The sequence below is a fragment of the Hydra viridissima genome, unplaced genomic scaffold (genome assembly GCF_058129835.1).
Source record: "Hydra viridissima isolate aposymbiotic clone 2 unplaced genomic scaffold, HvirCarnegie_v1 scaffold_1, whole genome shotgun sequence".
NCBI classification, from domain to species: Eukaryota; Metazoa; Cnidaria; class Hydrozoa; order Anthoathecata; family Hydridae; genus Hydra; species Hydra viridissima.
Window position 1 is genome coordinate 25949714 of NW_028324300.1, and position 18162 is coordinate 25967875.

The window sequence follows — 18162 nt, forward strand, 5'->3', positions numbered from 1 at the left end:
CAAAGATTTTTTTCTTTTTCAGAATGGTATTGATTGCAAAAATGGCTGAACATTTGTTTCAGATAATGGTGATAAAATTTAAAAGCAAAAATTCTTCTTTCTTTTTCTTAGTGAGCAACCTAACTTTTTGAATCATTCTTTTTATTTTCGAAAACAAAGTAAGGTCATTTTTAGCAATTTGGAAATTGGAGAAAAATTGTTCTTTTAAAACTGTGCACACATTAGCTAAGCTTTTTTCTTCTAAATTTTGATACCAGAAATACAAACTTCTATTCTGCATTTCAAACAGCTTGATATAAAAAACTTATTATATATCGAAGTCACATTAATAAGCGCTTTCTAAATACCCACTAGCTATATAGATTAAATAGAATACCATAATGGCGCCTAGGAAAAAGTCGAAAAAACGATGGAAATTGTTTGCAATATTTTGTTTTTGCAAAATTTTTACATGATTATAAGTAAGCTTTTGTATTTTTTTATTATTAGTAAAACGATAATTAACATCTGAGTAAGGGTCTGCGTCTCGGAATCGTTTTCTCGAAGTGAACCGGGAAAAGCGTAACGAGACGAGAAATTTTCCGGAAAAAAATAACGAGACAAAGGAAACAATTATCCCGGATAAAGTTATAAATCGGGACATACATTTTTTCTCGGAATTTAAAAACTGTGTCCCGGATAATTACGAAACGTTACGAGTCAGAGCAATTACACTGCTCATTTTTAGAGGTTTTGAGTTGAAGTTATTTTTACTTCAGATTTTTTTTTTACCACTCTTTCGAGCAGGTTGACAGGAAATAGAAACCGTTGAAAACGAATTAAAAACCGCATCTTTTTTCTTTTTTTGACCATTTTTTAAAATATTTAAAAACTTCAAAAAAATGAGGGGGTCCTAAACTTTATGTGGCTGTATCTTTTGAGCGTCAAAATATATTTTGATAAAATTTGAAACCTAATTACAATTTATGATTGATTTCAATATAAAGAATTTTTTTTTTTCAAAAAAAAATTTCTTTCAATCAGGGGGATGCAGGGGTCATTTTTCAAGGGTATTCCTGCCCCTGTGATCCAACTGCCGTAAGTTTTAGTGAAAAATTTATCATTTTAATGAATATTAGCAAAATAATAGTTGCAATTATCTTCTTTTCAAAAATTTAATAGGAATGCAAATTTTCCATCTTTACTGACACACACAAAACATGAATAAATCTCTGATAACAAAATTAGACAAATAAAATGCCACAAACAGCATTTTAAAATTTATAATATGTTACAAAAATGAAAAAGAAATAGGTATTTTTTCAATCTAAATGAATACTTGAAAAATCTTCTTACAATCTCGCTGAACTGTATTCACAACAATAGCATTTAGCTTTTCACCGTGATGGACGTTTTTCTCAGACACAACGAACCTTTTAAGTGTCTTGTTTAAGTTTTTATGCACTGCTTCAGATGTTTGTTCTGATGTAATACCGAGCGGAATTTTCTGTCTATCTAGATACTCCTTGAGATGGAACCTGATTATGTGAAACTTCCATCCAAGTGAAATCTTCATTGCGAATACATCATGGACATATACTTTTAAGTGAAGCATGGACTCCACAAACTTGTCTATTTTTTCTTTGTAGGATATATCGAGTTTCATCCCAAAACAGCATTCAGCTACTAAATCAAACAAAATTTAACCAAATATTAACTTGCTGAAAATAATAGTATTAATATATTCGTGTCTCCTAGTTTTATTTAGACTGGTAGGTCAGTAGTCCCCTATCTGTACTTACTGAATTAAAGACGTTCTAGAAGTGTTTAAAAAAATTTATAAAGCAATGAAGTACCTTCTTTAAACCTCCTCAGGGTTTCAATACATTCCAGATATTCAATTGGAGAATAAAGTGTCATTTCGTCCAATGTTCTTAAAACTTTGGCACAGTTAGGTCCATCAAAACCACCACCATTATAGCCATGCCTGATAACCATTTTCTTTTTAAGAAACTCCTTTAAATTTTTATCAGTGAAGAAGAGATCAATAATTTTACTAACACGGTGTTCATAAATATGATATTCAAGTGGTGGAATTATGTTGATAATTTCTTCAGTCAATTTCTCATCCAACAGACATGGATAAGTAACATTTTTATAATATTGCATCCGTATACGAGGTTTGTTATCAAATTAGTATTTTTTGAATTCATCTGCTAGTGATCCGAAAGTCCTTTGAACTCCTTTTTTATCCATCGGCCCATCACAATAGCAACACGAGTATTTTCCACTGTGACCCTTGATTATAGAAAATAACTTATAGGTATTGCTTACTTAAAAAATAAAATATAAATGTAATAAGATACTTACTGATAATCCAATGATGATGTTGATCAATTTGAGGTCAGAAACTTCAATTGATTGAGTTGAAGGAGTTGGAAAAGTGTTTTCAGATTGTGATGATTCTCTTCTACGTTTCGAATTAAGCCTAAGATAATCACTTTATTGACCCCGGTGTACTTTTGGTTTCTTGGTTGAAAATCTAATACTGATGGGTCACACACGTTACTACTAGGAAATGCGGGTTCTGGCTTATTGAGACTTTTCCTATACTTAAGGGCTCAAGGTTTTTTTAAAATTTCCAAGATGGCGTCTCTTTTTAGTCCTAAGCTTGAAAATGTTCTAGCACATTGATAACTTGCCATAATCCGCAATGAAGTAATAAAAATTGTTGTAAGCCTAAGCTATTCCAGACCAAAGACTTTATCCATGAATTTAAAGCAGGTCTTAGGACAAGGATCAGAACCCAAAAACTTATCATCTAAACAAGGTCTTTTTTGTAATGTCCAATAGCCAAGGTGTGAATGCCATCTTCCAAAATGATCCTTTGTTGATCTCTTCGGTGTAAATATCGTGAAGATGAGATCGAATGACGTTCATGGTTGCAAGCTTTTTTTCTTATCCATTAAGCAGTCTTTATAATCTTGATGTCCTATTTTATTTTTAACGACGCTCTTCTTGACTCCTTTGCATTTTTTGTGTTCTTCTTCAAGGATCTTGTAAGAGTAGAGTTTCGGTCGAAGCCCAACAAACTCTTCAATTTGCTTGCCTCCGGTTTCATCTTTGAACATACCAATGACCTTTTTGTTTAAATCAACCTTAAAACCGACGTTTTGAACAGCAGGATGGTTTTGATCGAAATCACTCGTGTCAAACTTGCTTTCAATGTCACCAGCAATGTCTTTGTAAAAATCTTCAGTTTCGATTTCATAGATGAGCAAGTCGGTGTCAGTCATTAACAATTTTGCTCGATTTCCGTATTTGGGTTTCATGTAATCGTAGTGTTGTTCAAACATGAGAGTTTTGCTTAAATCTAGAACACACATTCCTAAGTAAACAGGCTTGTCGTAAAAGAGTTTTGTTCTCTTCATGTGAACCGCGATCAAGTTTTCATCAAAAATGGCATTTCGCTCATAATTAGGTTTTCTAGACAATCTTAAAGCTTCTTTTTTAGTGGTGGCAAGTCTAACATCAACATGCTTTTGAATATTCTCCATGGTTTTTCCAAACACGGAGTTGTTCATGAGCTTTAAGAATTCTTTTTCAAAGTCTTTTTTAGCTTTTGCTCTTAATTGGGTATTGAGGTCAACGTATTGTTTCATAAAAGGTTCTTCTTTAAAGGTGATACCTCGATGAATTTTTGTAATGACTAATCCTAATCGTTCATAAAGTTTTAAGTTGGTATGATGAATAACATATTTTTCTTTGTCGTTTAAATTCGGAACAAGTTTGTCGACTTTGTTTACTTTTAATCTTTCAGGAGCCAAAGGGTAATCATTGTGATCGTCGTGAAGGTGTGTAGGGTAGTCTAAGTCAACTTCGAGAATGCAAGGCATGGATTTCCAATAGCTAGATGGTTAGATTATGACAGCTTGCAAGTGTTTGGAAAATCTCTTTTTCAACCTGAATACAAAATACTCAAAAACTCCTTCGAAAAAAAATTACCTAAACAGGATATTCTTGATTTGTTCAAAGTCCAAAACGAAATGGAAAAATTTAATTTAAACCCTGAAGATGTTATTGATGACCTTTCAAAAAAATATTCTGACAACGAGAATATAGAGTGTCAATTCTTTGAAACTGAAGAAGAAAAATATTATATTCGAGGAAGACACTCTAACGTTGACTGCTTTTATCTCGTTCAAAACTATTTCCTGCTACCAAGACAAACCATCCGAGAAAATGCTAACTTTATTTGCCTCTTTCCTCAAGACCGAAAAAATGTCGATCACCTTTACAGAGACCATACTGCTGTGGACATGAATAAAGAAGAATTTAAAATGTTCTGCAAGTACTGCTGGTCGCAACCTCATGGGTTTGCTGTCATTGATTTGTCTTCTAAAAAGAACCAGGGAAAATAACGAAGCGATTTTTTATTTTTCTAAAAAACAATTTAAAAAAAATAATTCTTAATTAAAAAAAATGCCTGGTATTATAATCGATGTAGATGGAAAATCAAGTGTTATCACCACTGAACTAAATAAAATCGTTTTTGAGAAAGGAAAAATTTATGAAATGGCTTTTCTCGGGCTTGAGACTTACAACAGCATTCCAAATGTAAACAGTAAAAACAACTCTTTCAAATACAGCATGAATAACTGAGCTAATTGGGAAAACATTATCATTCCTGATGGAAGCTATGACATTAAAGACATCAATGATTATTTGCAAAAGTCCGTCTCAAATACAATAAAAATTTATGCAAATCAACGCGGAAGTTATGTTGCTGTAAATAAAATTAATTACTCTCCAAACAACATTCAAATTGGAATCAATCTTAATACTTTAAAATCAACCATTAAACTTGGCTTGAATTATTTAGTTGATTTTGATGTGGAGAACAGCATCGCTTCAGTTTTAGGGTTTGCTAAAAGAAAATTAAATTCCAATTCTGAATACGAGTCTGATAATATCGTTAGAATTTCAAGCATTAACACTATCAGAATCGTTAACAACGTTATCGGATCATCCTATATTAATTGAATTCAATTAAATTGCATTTACTCCTTTTATCCAAATGTTGGCCCAGGTTTTAAAATCATCGAGAGACCTATGCATTTGATTTATCTTCCTGTAAAACTGTTTGAAATTTCAACAATAGTTACTCGCATTATTGATCAAAATGGAAATTTGGTTGATTTTCGTGGAGAGGATATTACAATACGTTATCACATTCGAGAAGTGAAATAAATATTTTTCTAACTCTTAAAAAATGAGCAATTATCAAAACATCAAACTCAACATCTCACAAGGACAACCTGATAAAATTAAAAAAGCTATGGATGATAAAACCGATGCTAGTCTTAAACTCACTCATCAAGACTTGAATGGTGAACATGTTCTCGCTGTCACAAACTCGCAATTGAATAAAATTAAAAAAGCATACGAAAATGGAAAAGGAATCACTCTTAAACTGAGCAAAAGACAAATTGCATACAACTCTAAAGTGAAAGGAGGTTTCATTGCAGCTCTTTTACCTTTATAAGAAATGCTTGCATCTCGTGCAGCTCCTGTGGTTGCTACTAGTCATTGGTGATAAAATTGTTGGACGAGGTGTTGTTTATTTGAACAAAAATGGAAAAGGAATGAAGATGAAAACTTTAGGTGGAGATGGCCTGTTTATAACTCCATGGACTAAAAATGTTCATGGTGGTGGACTCTTCATTAAAACCGGAAAAGGATATAATTATGTCGGTTCTGGTTTGCTTCTTGGACCTAAATCACCCTTCTCAAGCATACCCTTCTTAGGCGCCATCTTATAAACTTCTTTACTCTCACCTTTTCAAGAACTTTTTAACAAATTAAAAAAACAATGTAAAATGATAGACGTAGAAGGAATTGTTTTACCTAATGAGGCTTTGACTAATTTTCAATTAATAAAGGCTGCTAAACAGTTAAAATTAAAAAACTTTCGAGGTGCGTTTGTGAGAAATTTTTTAAAAATAACAAACCAACAAACTAACAAAATAAACAAAAAATACCTTAATTAGCCAGAACCCGCACTCAGAGCTAAAAAAAAATGAATGTTAAAGAATTGCGTAGGCAGGCAGACAGGTAAATTAGAAAAGACAACCTTAGTAAACACTACAAAAAAAAGGTCATTGGTATGTTCAAAGATGAAACCGGAGGCAAGCAAATTGAAGAGTTTGTTGGGCTTCGACCGAAACTCTACTCTTACAAGATCCTTGAAGAAGAACACAAAAAATGCAAAGGAGTCAAGAAGAGCGTCGTTAAAAATAAAATAGGACATCAAGATTATAAAGACTGCTTAATGGATAAGAAAAAAAGCTTGCAACCATGAACGTCATTCGATCTCATCTTCACGATATTTACACCGAAGAGATCAACAAAGGATCATTTTGGAAGATGGCATTCACACCTTGGCTATTGGACATTACAAAAAAGACCTTGTTTAGATGATAAGTTTTTGGGTTCTGATCCTTGTCCTAAGACCTGCTTTAAATTCATGGATAAAGTCTTTGGTCTGGAATAGCTTAGGCTTACAACAATTTTTATTACTTTTAAGTAATAGATTAAGTGTACTACTTTTAGCGCATTGCCCTAGGCAGCAAAGGGCACAATTGCAGTTACCATCCTTTTGTTTAATTCTTCCCAACTTTTTAACTTGATCACGACCATTTATCCAGGATGTCTCAACAGCTTTACTGATAGCTTTACCTTTCTGTCTTAAATATAAGTTTGTCTTGCAACTTCTGGATATTCCTGACGGATGAGAACTTAGACTCAGACTGAATCCAGGGTCCACAAAGTCTTTGATCAGATGAACCAATGAATCATTCTTCTCCAAAGATAGACATTTTTTGTCTTTATTGACACAACAGAAACATATCCATCTCCTATTTTCTGAATGAGATCTTGCTTTTGTAGGCTCATTTTGTACAAAAACGTTTTTATTTAGTATTTTCCCTATTAGATTTTTTAAATTTTATAAAACACATAAGCGTTTTCACAAATTTTCATAAGTGTTTCCGTAATTGTATGGCTGTCAGAATAAATTTGCTGTTAAAAAATGCAAATCATTTACAACAAAAACAATAGCAATTACAAAAGTTTTTCAAAAACCAAAAAGTTTAAACTTATATATTATAACTCTTTTTATATATTAGTGAAATTTAATGCTAAAAGCATTAAAGTGTATTTCTTGGACCATCTGTGCACTAAAGCAGGTAAAAATTTTTGATATTTTTTGATAATACAAGAAAAACAGAGACATCAAATAATATAAGACATACCAATTTTGAATGTTATGCATAGTTTAATTAAATTAAAAATAATTTTGTTAAATTAGTGAATTACTAAATTAGTGTAGTAAAGTTGAACTGTCGTTAGTTGAATTGTCCTAACTTTTTAAGACCCGCGTAACATATTTTCATTTTTCGATAAATGGCAAGGCTATACCAGTACTCTCTGGAGAGTAGGCACGTCAACATTTTGCTCCTGGATTTTAATTTATTCTTTAAACCTTTATTGAGACTTTTATATCCGGCGCTGTCTGAGTATAGTTCAAAGTCAAATTGTCAATCAGTCATACAAGATGCCACGAAGCAAAGGTCATATGTGAAAATTTTATGAGGAGCAAAAAACAGACGAAACCCATGATGACCGTGGTATAAGCCAGGCAAATGGTTGGTGAAAACTTTGTAGCAATATTTACAAGGTCAATTATGGTAACACATCTGGCATGCGTAAGCACCTACTTCGTGCCCATCCTCGTGAGTTTAAAGAGCTGGAGAAACATAAAACCGTCCAAAAGAGAGATTCTGATTTGGCCTTGGACGAACTTGAAAACATCATAAATAAAGATGAGACTAATCAGCCACAAAGAGGTGAGTTAAAAGTGTAAAATGAAGTTGCTTGTAGCAACTTTATCTTAAAAAGATATTGCAATGATTTTTTTAAACTCTTTATTGAAATAAACGTTTTTGTGTATTGTCTTTTTAATCCCTAAAGAAAAAACCTCTTTTTATGACTTATTTTAATAAGTTAATACTCAATTTATACCCCAAATTAAAAAATTAGCAATCAGTCCCGCACAAACTTTTTTTTTTTACCTTAGCATAACGAGACTTAGCAATACTAAACTATTTTAAGATTTTTTCCAGGCGAAAAATCTCCTCAAGTTCTCAACCGCTCCATTAAGAAAAGACGACTTTCCATGCCTGATTGTCTTATTGAGCGCAAGTCAAGCCAGGCAAGAGTGAGTCAGTGTCTGAAGTACAAATCCAGAGATCCAAAGCAACTTCGAGGTGACTTGGAAAATATGAAACTTCTGGCAAGGATGAATCTTCCATTCAGCTTTGTTGAGGCAAAACCTTTCAAGGAGTTTATGCACTACTTAGACCCAAAGCTGAAAATCAAGGCTGCCACAACTTATTCTAGGTACAAGCTGCCTTTGTTGTATGACAATGTCAAGACGGCTGTGGATAAAGTTTTGGAAACTGATCTACTGGAAAGTCCGGGAATGGCTCTGAGCACAGACATTTGGACTTCAAGGAACTTTGATCCATACCAATTATTGTCTGTTCATTACATTGACAAGGAGTCTGCCTACTCTCAAGGAGTCTGCCTACTCTCAAAGAGTCTGCCTACTCTCAAGGAGTCTGCCTACTCTCAAATTGTTTACAAAGAAATCTGAGAGACTTAGTGCAGATAAAAAGCCAACTCTACACATCGCTGTTGGTGGTCTCCACAATTTGCAGCACCACATCAACAGGGTTAAATTGGTCAAGGGTGATTTGTCAGACACAAGGAAATCTTTTTTAAGAACTTTTTCAGCCAAGCTTGATAAAAGGTTTCCCAATGCTGGCGCTCATACCATGTTGCTTGAGGTTGGTCATCTCCTTAATCCTTACTACAAGGGTGTGGCATCCAAAAAATTTGGAACCTATGATAAAACCTACAAGTACTTGGTTGAAAACCACACCAATAATCATGAGTGGCTCAACAAAATATTGGATCAACCAACGGCCACTGCAAATTTGGAGGAGGAACCAGATTCGTTGGCTCAAGACGTGATTGAATTTCATTTTCAACACACAGCAATTTCAGACAAGTCCAATATTGCCAAGAAATGGAATGTCTACAAGAATATGCATCCCTGGCCAAGGAAAGGGACCCAGGAAAATGTTCTTGGGTTTAGAAAAAACATGAAATGACTTATCCTCTTTTGGCTGAAGCAGCACGGCGTTACCTGGCAATTCCAGCATCTTCGGCCACTTCCGAGAGGGCCTTCTCTGCAGGAGGAAACATAGTCACACACAAAAGGACCAAGCTTCAGCCGGAAAATGTCGAAAAGTTGCTCTATATCCAACAGAACTATGACTTAGTTTAAATCAAGTCCTGGAAACTGACCTCAGAAGATGACAAAGATCCTGGTAGGGCATTCACAAAAATTCTAAAGAGAGATCTTAACTTTATCTTTGGCTTTAGTAAAATCTTAAGTTTTGCCACTTCCATTTATTTTTTCTATGTTTTTTGTTTTAACTTTAAACTTTTAAATTCATTCAAACTGAAATTTTGCTCAGTTTAAAAAAATTTTGTAAATTTCCTTCCAGATTTGTTGTCTCAAGAGAGTGATCAAGCAAATGTTGTTGAACCTGATGATGTGGTTGAGATTCAGCTTAATCCAAGACTGCCAAGTCAGCCGATGTCACGAGCAAGTACGGCCTCCTCTAGAATCTCTACTGCTGCAACATCTCATGTACCAGGTATTACACCACTGATCACCAGTTCAAGGGGTTCTGCTCCAGTTCCTTTTGCTGGACCATCCAAAGCTCCAACTGATGCACTTTCAACTAGTGACACAAGTAAATGAATTGTTTGACAAAGTTTGTAATTAAAAACTTTTATTTATTGCCAATAAAATTTCGTTAATGTGCATTACAGTACAACAATCACAAATAAAATAAATGAAACACATGCAAACTTTCGTTTGAATTTTTTTTTGTCTTGTTAAGTCTCGGTAAATAGTTTAATTACAATAAAGTAACCAAAACAGTTGTAATGGCCGAGCCCCCCAGCAGAATACTAAATTTCACATTAAGGATTAACTAGTATGTCTTATTATTATGTCTCGTTATGTCTCTTTATGTCTCGTTATGTCCCGTTAAAAAGATGTAAATTCCAGGAAAATGTGAAGCTCGATTTTTATCGCTAATCGGGACAAAGCTTTTAGGATCGTCTCGTCTCGATTAAAAAAAATAACGAGACGCAGACCCTTACATCTGAGGACTTTTTAACAGACTTTTCCAACATGATCTCTTGATCGGCTGCGAATACTTGCTTTACTATGCATTTGCTTGAAAACCTTGGTAAATCATCCTAGGTAATGTCACGTTCGGCCGCCAAACGGTTAATTTCAAAAAAAATTTCGGGTTTCAAACCCATTCGGGTATAAACCCGTTAAATAACCGAAACCCGAAACAATTATCAAATATTTTAACGAGCTAACGAGTTAACGAGGGTTAACGAGCACCGACAGCTAAGGAACCGAAACCGATAAATTATCGGGTACCCGTTCTAGTACTGAACTTTTTTTTTAGTCGAATACCCGAACCCGTTCGGTTTTTGGCTTTATCACCCGTTCGGGTCCCGAAACTTAGTAAAAGGTTTTTAAAAATTGCGAAAATTGCTAAGTCACTAAATTTTTGCTACGAGTTATTAGGTCGGGTGAATAAAAATGAACAATTGCTTTTTACTCAGTAATTGGTCAGCTTTACGTAAATGAAAACTTCAATAACTTTTCTTTAGTTTTTATTCACCTAAAATTGAGCAATTACTGAGAAAAGTGCTTATCTTTACGCGAATAAAAATATGAGGAAAACTACTGAAGTTTTTTATTCACGTAAAGCTAAACAATTACTGAGTAAAAGCAATTGCTCATTTTATTCACCCGGCCTATTGCATTCGGTAATTTTAACATCTTCGGAAGATTCTGTGATATATATAATGTAAAATTTAAAAAATGTACTAAATTAAACTTACTTAAGCAGGGAGTTAATTAATGAGTATTTGATTAAAGTCCACAATTAATTAAACAACATGAGTAAATGAAGGAGGTTAAATGATGTGAAAATGTATGCAGTTTTGGTACCTAAAGTTAACTTTCTAAACACACTAGTTGCCTTAGTTATCATAGAAATAAAACACTGGCAAGTATAGCAATTTCACTTTAGAATTTTTACCTAACACTGGTTACAAATAAACATTTAAAGTTTGGAGATGTACTGATTCGGAGACTATTTTCATGAGTTTCTCAGCAAGAAATAAATTGGAAGAATTCTGAACCAAATTTAAAAAAATCATTTTTGACAAATTCTTTGTCTTCTTCAATGTCATACATGTCCATAATGTTAATTGTATCAACAGGGGCTTCCTCGATGTCATCATTCGGGTCCTAATTTGGAATTGATGAAGAGCTTTTGGTTTCGGAACAACATTTTTCTCTCAAATTGAGAGTAGTTGCTCTTGATGAAGAGCAGTTTTTCATCTCTCAGAGGATCCATACAATTTCTTCCTTCATGACTGTTAGGCTGGCAGCGCTCTGAGGATGCTAAACTTGCAGGAATGCTCAGGATAGCAAAGGCAGCTTTGGTACGATTTGGATAGATGTGCCTCAACATCATTTTCATATGCAAAAAGTTCTCCTTTCAATCCATTCGCACTCTTCTTCTGCTTTATTAGCCGGATAAAGCTCAAAGAGAAGCTTCCAAATTATGAGTGCCAAAGGCTGTCGTTGACGAGGATTGGTTCAATGTCGGAGTCTTTTCCCCACTTTTGCCGAATAAACTTGACAAGATTCTTTGACAGCTTTTTCAGGATTCTAGGCCACATTGAAGAGACTGAATTTTGTTTCTTTGAACTTGGTTTTCAAGAACTTGATGTATTGGTCTGAAAAATATATTGGGCAATAAGACTGACTTTAAGGGCATATAGTCAGACTTTTTCATACTTTAACCAATTTTTACTGCAATTGTGTCCAAATATTTACATCTTTTTGCATTTTTGGAATTATTCGCTACTATTCCTTCTTATTTCTTTTAATTATTCGCAACTTTAGATAACATTACTTCAGATCATTAGTAGCATTTATTATTATTAGCAACTTTAGATATAACTTTTAACAATTAGCACCTCTCATGGTGGATTGGAAACATGCACAAAAGTAGACTGCAACCAGTTACATTGTAATTTTTGACTAATAATATTTCTAAATGATTTTTCACTCACATTTGTAACAAGGATTTAAGTGGTTGGCAACCAGAAAGACAACTTGTCTGGATTTTTTTCAACTTTAAGCGATGCTTGAAAGCAGTTATCACTCTGTGTAAAATTTACTGGCACTAAACAAGGAAATAAAACTAATTAGCAATGTATTACAACTTTAAGCAATGCTTAAAGGTATTTAGCACTGTGAGCCATAAAGACCGCCAGGTTCGATTTCTCCCCACCTCTAATTTTATTTTTTAAAAAAGTAAATGCAGTTTGTGTAAGTCTTTTTCAAGTGCAGAGCAAATCAAAAGTCGAACAGAAGAGTTATTATTTTAAGTTTAAAAAATTAGAAAAACCTAAAAATTAAGCCTCAAAAATAATGCTATCCGCCACTTTGGCTTCTTTTTCTTTAATAGTTTTGAAATGATTTAAGTAAAAAACATACGGTAAAGATGGCTGATTTAAAACAGTCTGTTTGTGCAGTTTATTTGGAAAAAAAAGGTAAATATTCAAAATCTTTAGTAAAAGTACGACCATCTGTAGCAAATAAAGTCAAGGAGTATATTTGGCCTGAGTACAATGCAGAGTTTAATGTCTGTTTGGATGTAATTTGTTCAAGTTGTAGAAGAAATATCTTTTTGCTGGAAAAGGGAACAAACACTTATCTTTCAAACTGGATAAGTAAAGTTTCTCAAGTATTTGACTTATTTAAGTTAACTGATAAATACATATAAAGATATAGATTTTTCATAAAGTACTATTTTTGAATTAGGTTGACAGACCAAGAATTAGACGTAGTACTGAGCTTAGTGATGTTATACAATTATTTCATATTAATACAAAAGATGTTGAATCTCTGAAAAAAAATATGTGCAGCTGCTGCTTTACGCTCCTTGCAAGAGGTTAAAGAATAAATAATAAGTTACTTGATAAGTAAATTAAAAGTTTTCAAATATTCATTTATAAATTTCAATAAAAAACCATGGCGCTACTGCAGTTTCTCCCCCCCCCTTTTTTTATTTTTGATTATGATAGAGAATTTTATGCTGATTCAGAAAAATATAAAAACATGGACCAGAAAATCAACGGAAAGTGCTCTATTTCGAAGTCAAAGTTGAAAAAAATCCCACTAAAAACCCTAATATTCGCCATTTTGAGAATATTAAGTTAATGATTTTTTAGCTGACAAAAGCAATAAATTTATAGCATGGTTTTTACATTAAAAAAAGTCGTTAAAGTATGTTTATCTCGTGCAATTTTTTGTGGCAATGAAAACAGCCGTTTTTTGATTTATTAGAGAATAAACTATATTGCAAGTAATGTACTTTTGTAATGAATTTTAAAAAAGTATTCAGCAGTTTTGTTTCCTAAGAGAAGAACTTTTGAAACTTAGTTCATAGTTGTTTTATCACATGTAAAATTTAGAAAATGTCATCTTTAAACCGTTTTTTTTAATAAAAAGAACCAGCGTACAATACAATAATTATTATTCATCAATTTGTCTACATTCCTACATTCTACGTTCAACTTTTATTTGAAATCTTCCATTAATTTCATTTCGTTTATTACACTTTCGTTATAACACTTTAAAATAGTAATGCGAAGGCTGATGGAAACCAGGTCTTTTTATTGCGCAATGTAGCGGTAATTAATTTTCGTTAAAAATGAAAGCGTTTTGAAAAAAAAAATGGCGAATATTAGGGTTTTTAGTGGGATTTTTTTCAACTTTGATTTCGAAATAGAGCACTTTCCGTTAATTTTCAGGTCCATGTTTTTATATTTTTCTGAATCAGCATAAAATTCTCTATCATAATCAAAAATAAAAAAAAGGAGGGGGGGGGGGGGAAACTGCAGTAGCGCCAAAACCTTTAGGCGTATATTAATTTAAGAGTAAATTTTTAAGAGTAAAAATTATTTTAAATAATTAAAAAGGGTTTATATGTTCAGATAAAACTTAGATGCACATATAGAACACTCAGTAGAGGCTTTTAACAAAGCAATTGTATAGGTTGCTAACAACTTTTTCAAAATGTTTGCATTGTAAATTTAAAGCAGGGGTAGGTTAAAGATACATATAATTAATTATACTTTATCTTTAAGGTGGAAATCCGTTAACTTTAACTGTTGGAACTAAAGACAATAAATCTCCTAGAAAGTTTTTTAATCAGATATCATTTCAAGTAGTGATGGAATTAACTTCTGTACTGGAATTGACAAAAAATAAAACAAAAAAACTGATATCAAGTCTCCGTAAGAATCTGGGATCATCTACTGTTGTGGAGAATAATGTAATTAGTATGATGGCATCATTACAAGAAGAAATTGAATCTAAATATAAAATAGAGCAAGATAACTTTATTTGGAATGATGAAATTGTAACAAGACATGTAGTATTTATCCATGACACTTCTGAATTTATTCTTAGTATTTTAATGGAAAGAGGATTGGATCCTCTCTCCAGTATGGTACGTATATCAATTGATGGAGGTCAAGGATTTCTTAAAGTAATTGCAAATGTCTTTGATAAAACCAATAAAAATGAGATTTACATTGACAGTGGAGTTAAAAGGTGTTTTATTCTTGTTATTGTTGAAGATGTTTGTGAAGACAATGGAAATTTGCAGAAAATCTTGAGTAGATTAAATCTGGATGATGTTACTTATCACCTTGCATTTGACTTAAAATGTGCTAACAGCATCTTTGGTTTGTCTTCTCATTCAGGTAAATATGCCTGCTTGTGGTGTGAAGGTGAATGTTCCCTAGAAAGTGGTACTCCGAGAACATTAGGTTCTTTTGATCATTGGTACAACTTATTTGTTTAAAATGGGGCAAAGCGATTAGAGATGAAAGATTTTAAAAATGTTATTAGTCCTCGACTCGTTTATTTAGATAAAAATGCTGAAGATGAAATTAATCACTTAGCCCCTCCACCAGAGTTACATCTTCTTATAGGGATTGTGACATTACTTGGTAGACTACTTTTAGATCATTGGCCTCTTTTTAAAAATTGGCTAAAAGAACATTATATCTTACTTCGAGGTTATCATGGGATAGGCTTTGATGGGAACAATTCCAATAAACTTCTGGAAAAAGTAGATATTTTAGAGAGAGATGTGTTAGCATCTCAAACTAATTTATTGCCTATAGTTCATTGCCTCAGAAAGTTTGCAAAGGTTAAAGAGTGCACATTTGGATACGAATTAGGCAGCAATGCTTCTTCAGTTATTGAAGAGTTCAAAGTATCGTTTTGTGACCTACAGCAGTATGCAAAGATACATTTAAATACAGAGCTGAAGGTTACCTGGAAAGTCCATATAGTTGTCTGTCATATTCTCCCATTTGTGAAGTTTAATTGTTGTTCTCTGGTATCATATGCTGAACAGACTGGAGAAGCTGTTCATAGTGCCTTCAAACCAAGTTGGTCTCGATACAAGCAAAGGATTGAACATAAAGATTATGCTAAATGATTGAAATCTGCTACTGCCACTTTTTTTTTAGATAAGATGTAAATATTGTAATATAGAAGTAGTTGTGTTATTTTTGTTGCATTTGTTTTTTTTTTCTTTTAATTATTGCTATAATGGTGTAAATGGAGTTTAAATCACTTCAATTTAAGATTAGTAAGAAAAAGTAAGGATTGTTTTAAGGAGGATAATGAAATATTAATTAAAAAATTTTTTTTTTGTTGAAAGGAGGTAATATCATCATAAAGGGGGTAACTTTATCACTTGAAGGGGGGTAAATAGGGTTAAAAAATAAGTTTTTATGTTACTTCTGATCGACTTTAGATTTGTCCAATACAAAAAAATAATATATCTAACCAGTACTTATCTTAAAATGACAAAAATTTAGAGGTGGGGAAAAGATGAACCTGGCGGTCTTTATGGCTCACTGTGTTAGCATCCTGTGAAAATGTACTGGCAGTAAGCAAAGAAAAATAAACTAGTTATATTAAAGAATGTATCACCTGTTTTTTCGGCATCGCTTTCATGGGGAGGCAGGTTATATGGATCTGAAGATAGTTGGATTTTCTTTTTCTCGATCACATCCTTCTTCGCTTTCAGTATCAACATCGCCTAGAACTTATGATGACTGAGCACTTGACTGGCTAGCAAACATTTTTGAAATGACGTGATTTGCACGAGGAAAAATATTAAATTTTTTTTAGCTGCCAAAAGGCCAAGTGAAAATGTAATTATTGCAATTATTACGGTTATATTCCATTCTGGTAACTTTTTTAGAAGTATCAATTGTCTTTAAAAAAATGGACCATTTTCACAGAATACCCGACAGAACCTTTCGGGTAATCGGGTTTGATTCGGGTAATCGGGTTCGGGAACGTTAGGATCAATAACTTTCGGGAATCGTTAATTTAAATTACCCGAAGGATTGAATTGGGTCAAGTAAGAATAAGTTCGACTACCCGATTTTATCTGCATTATCGGGTAATACCCATTCGGGTAATCGGAGTCCGATAAAATTATTATTTATTGGTGTCTGATACCCGTTCGGGTCGGGACTCGTTCGGTTCCAATCGGGACCCGGACATTCCCTAAATCATCCTCATTATAATAATATTTTTTAAAAACATCGTATTTAGCTTAGTTTTTTAGAATTTTTTTTTATTCCCTTCTTCAGTTTTAATTTTTTACATATTAAAGTATAAAGCTGCTTGTCGTCTTGATAGTGAATTTTTAAAAATACTAAAAAATTTAGCAAAATTAGAAAAACTAAACTCAAGATTTTAAGGCACTTCTTACACTACTCTAGAAATTGTCTAGGACCACTGCTCCACAAAATCTCAAGATACTACTTTGAGCTGTGCCAAGAAAATGACTTACATAGGCTGAAAACCCTATGCAACCAGACTTCAAAAATGTAAAAATTGAAATCCACCTATTTTGTCTGTTGGAGAAAACTAGGTTTTAGTTTTTACCTACTTTGCACAATATGAAGAAATGACAGTCTTTTAAAATTTTGCATTTTTACAGCACCAAAAACTATATCGAAATATTCCAGAAACATACAAACCTGACCTGCAGACTTTCAGGAGTAAGAATAATAATAGTAAACAATGATATGTTACAATTATTACTGCTGAAGATACAGATAAGTAAGCCTTTTAATCCTGTAAATATTATTAAAAATTCATGCTTACTTGTAGTTTTTGACCCAATTTTTACCCAAACTTCAAACCCAATTATGTCATGATTATTGCAAATTTGCAAAACCACAGGTTGTTTTACAAAAAATGCCTAACAAAGCAAAAGATCATCAAGATTTCTGGAAAACCGTTTGTTTTATGTGCATGAAGAAGGCTATTAGAGAGCTGACACAGTTTCAAGCGGACAGAGTGAAAAAAATCTTTGAAGAAAATCTAGACTTCCTAGACCCAAGAATGCCCAGAGGCATTTGTTCAGCATGCCGGATTACTCTTTTGAGAAAAGAACAAGGAAAAGATGTTGAGCTTCCCTCCCTTTTCAACTTCAAGTCTATCAATGTGAGAATGGCAACCAGAGACCAAGAATGTCACTGCATAATATGCCAGGTAGGTAACTCAAAGCTGAATGAAAGAAGTCCATTAGAATCAAAGGAAATGAAGGATTGTCAGCCACAAAAACGTTGCTCTACCTGCCTAAGCCTTATTGGCAAAGGTTTGACACACAACTGTAATCAGTTTCAGTACCGACAGAGTTTGAAACAACTTGCATCTGAAGACCCAAAAGCAGCAGAGCAAATTGCCTCACAAGTGATCACAACCAAAGATGCAACTCCTGGTGAATCAGTCAAAATCTCTCAACCTCAAGGAGGTCCACAAATTCCTGTAAAAGCAGGTAACAAATTGAAAATACTTTGACTTTGTGCCCAATCATTATTTTTCTTTTCTAAATG

The 18162-nt window shown here is 33.2% G+C and overlaps 2 protein-coding genes and 1 pseudogene across 5 annotated transcripts; 2 read left to right on the plus strand and 1 right to left on the minus strand.

Moving 5' to 3' along the window:
* Positions 1-1125: 1125 nt before the first annotated feature.
* On the minus strand, positions 1126-16455 carry LOC149894115 (uncharacterized). 3 transcript variants are annotated; one of them, XM_090097415.1, is made up of 6 exons: positions 16238-16455; positions 12289-12401; positions 6021-6048; positions 2350-4377; positions 1836-2277; positions 1126-1665 (listed from the first exon to the last, which is right to left on the minus strand). In XM_090097415.1, the coding sequence occupies exon 4, from the start codon at positions 3873-3875 to the stop codon at positions 2916-2918; it is 960 nt and encodes a 319-aa protein (XP_089953541.1). In that variant the 5' UTR covers positions 3876-4377; positions 6021-6048; positions 12289-12401; positions 16238-16455; the 3' UTR covers positions 1126-1665; positions 1836-2277; positions 2350-2915. The 3 variants fall into 3 exon arrangements, with proteins under 3 accessions (XP_089953541.1, XP_089953547.1, XP_089953550.1); XM_090097421.1 differs by lacking the exons at positions 6021-6048; positions 12289-12401; positions 16238-16455 and having other exon boundaries at positions 2350-5010; XM_090097424.1 differs by lacking the exons at positions 6021-6048; positions 12289-12401; positions 16238-16455 and having other exon boundaries at positions 1126-1662; positions 2350-2795.
* On the plus strand, positions 12720-13394 carry LOC149894116 (uncharacterized). The gene is made up of 2 exons (XM_090097552.1): positions 12720-12965; positions 13043-13394. Exons 1-2 carry the CDS (start codon positions 12723-12725, stop codon positions 13175-13177), a joined length of 378 nt encoding a protein of 125 aa, XP_089953678.1. The 5' UTR covers positions 12720-12722; the 3' UTR covers positions 13178-13394.
* Positions 12733-15818, plus strand: LOC145191723 (uncharacterized; annotated as a pseudogene). Its single transcript, XR_016455427.1, has 2 exons — positions 12733-12771; positions 14371-15818. The product of XR_016455427.1 is annotated as an uncharacterized LOC145191723 (transcript).
* Positions 16456-18162: the final 1707 nt, after the last annotated feature.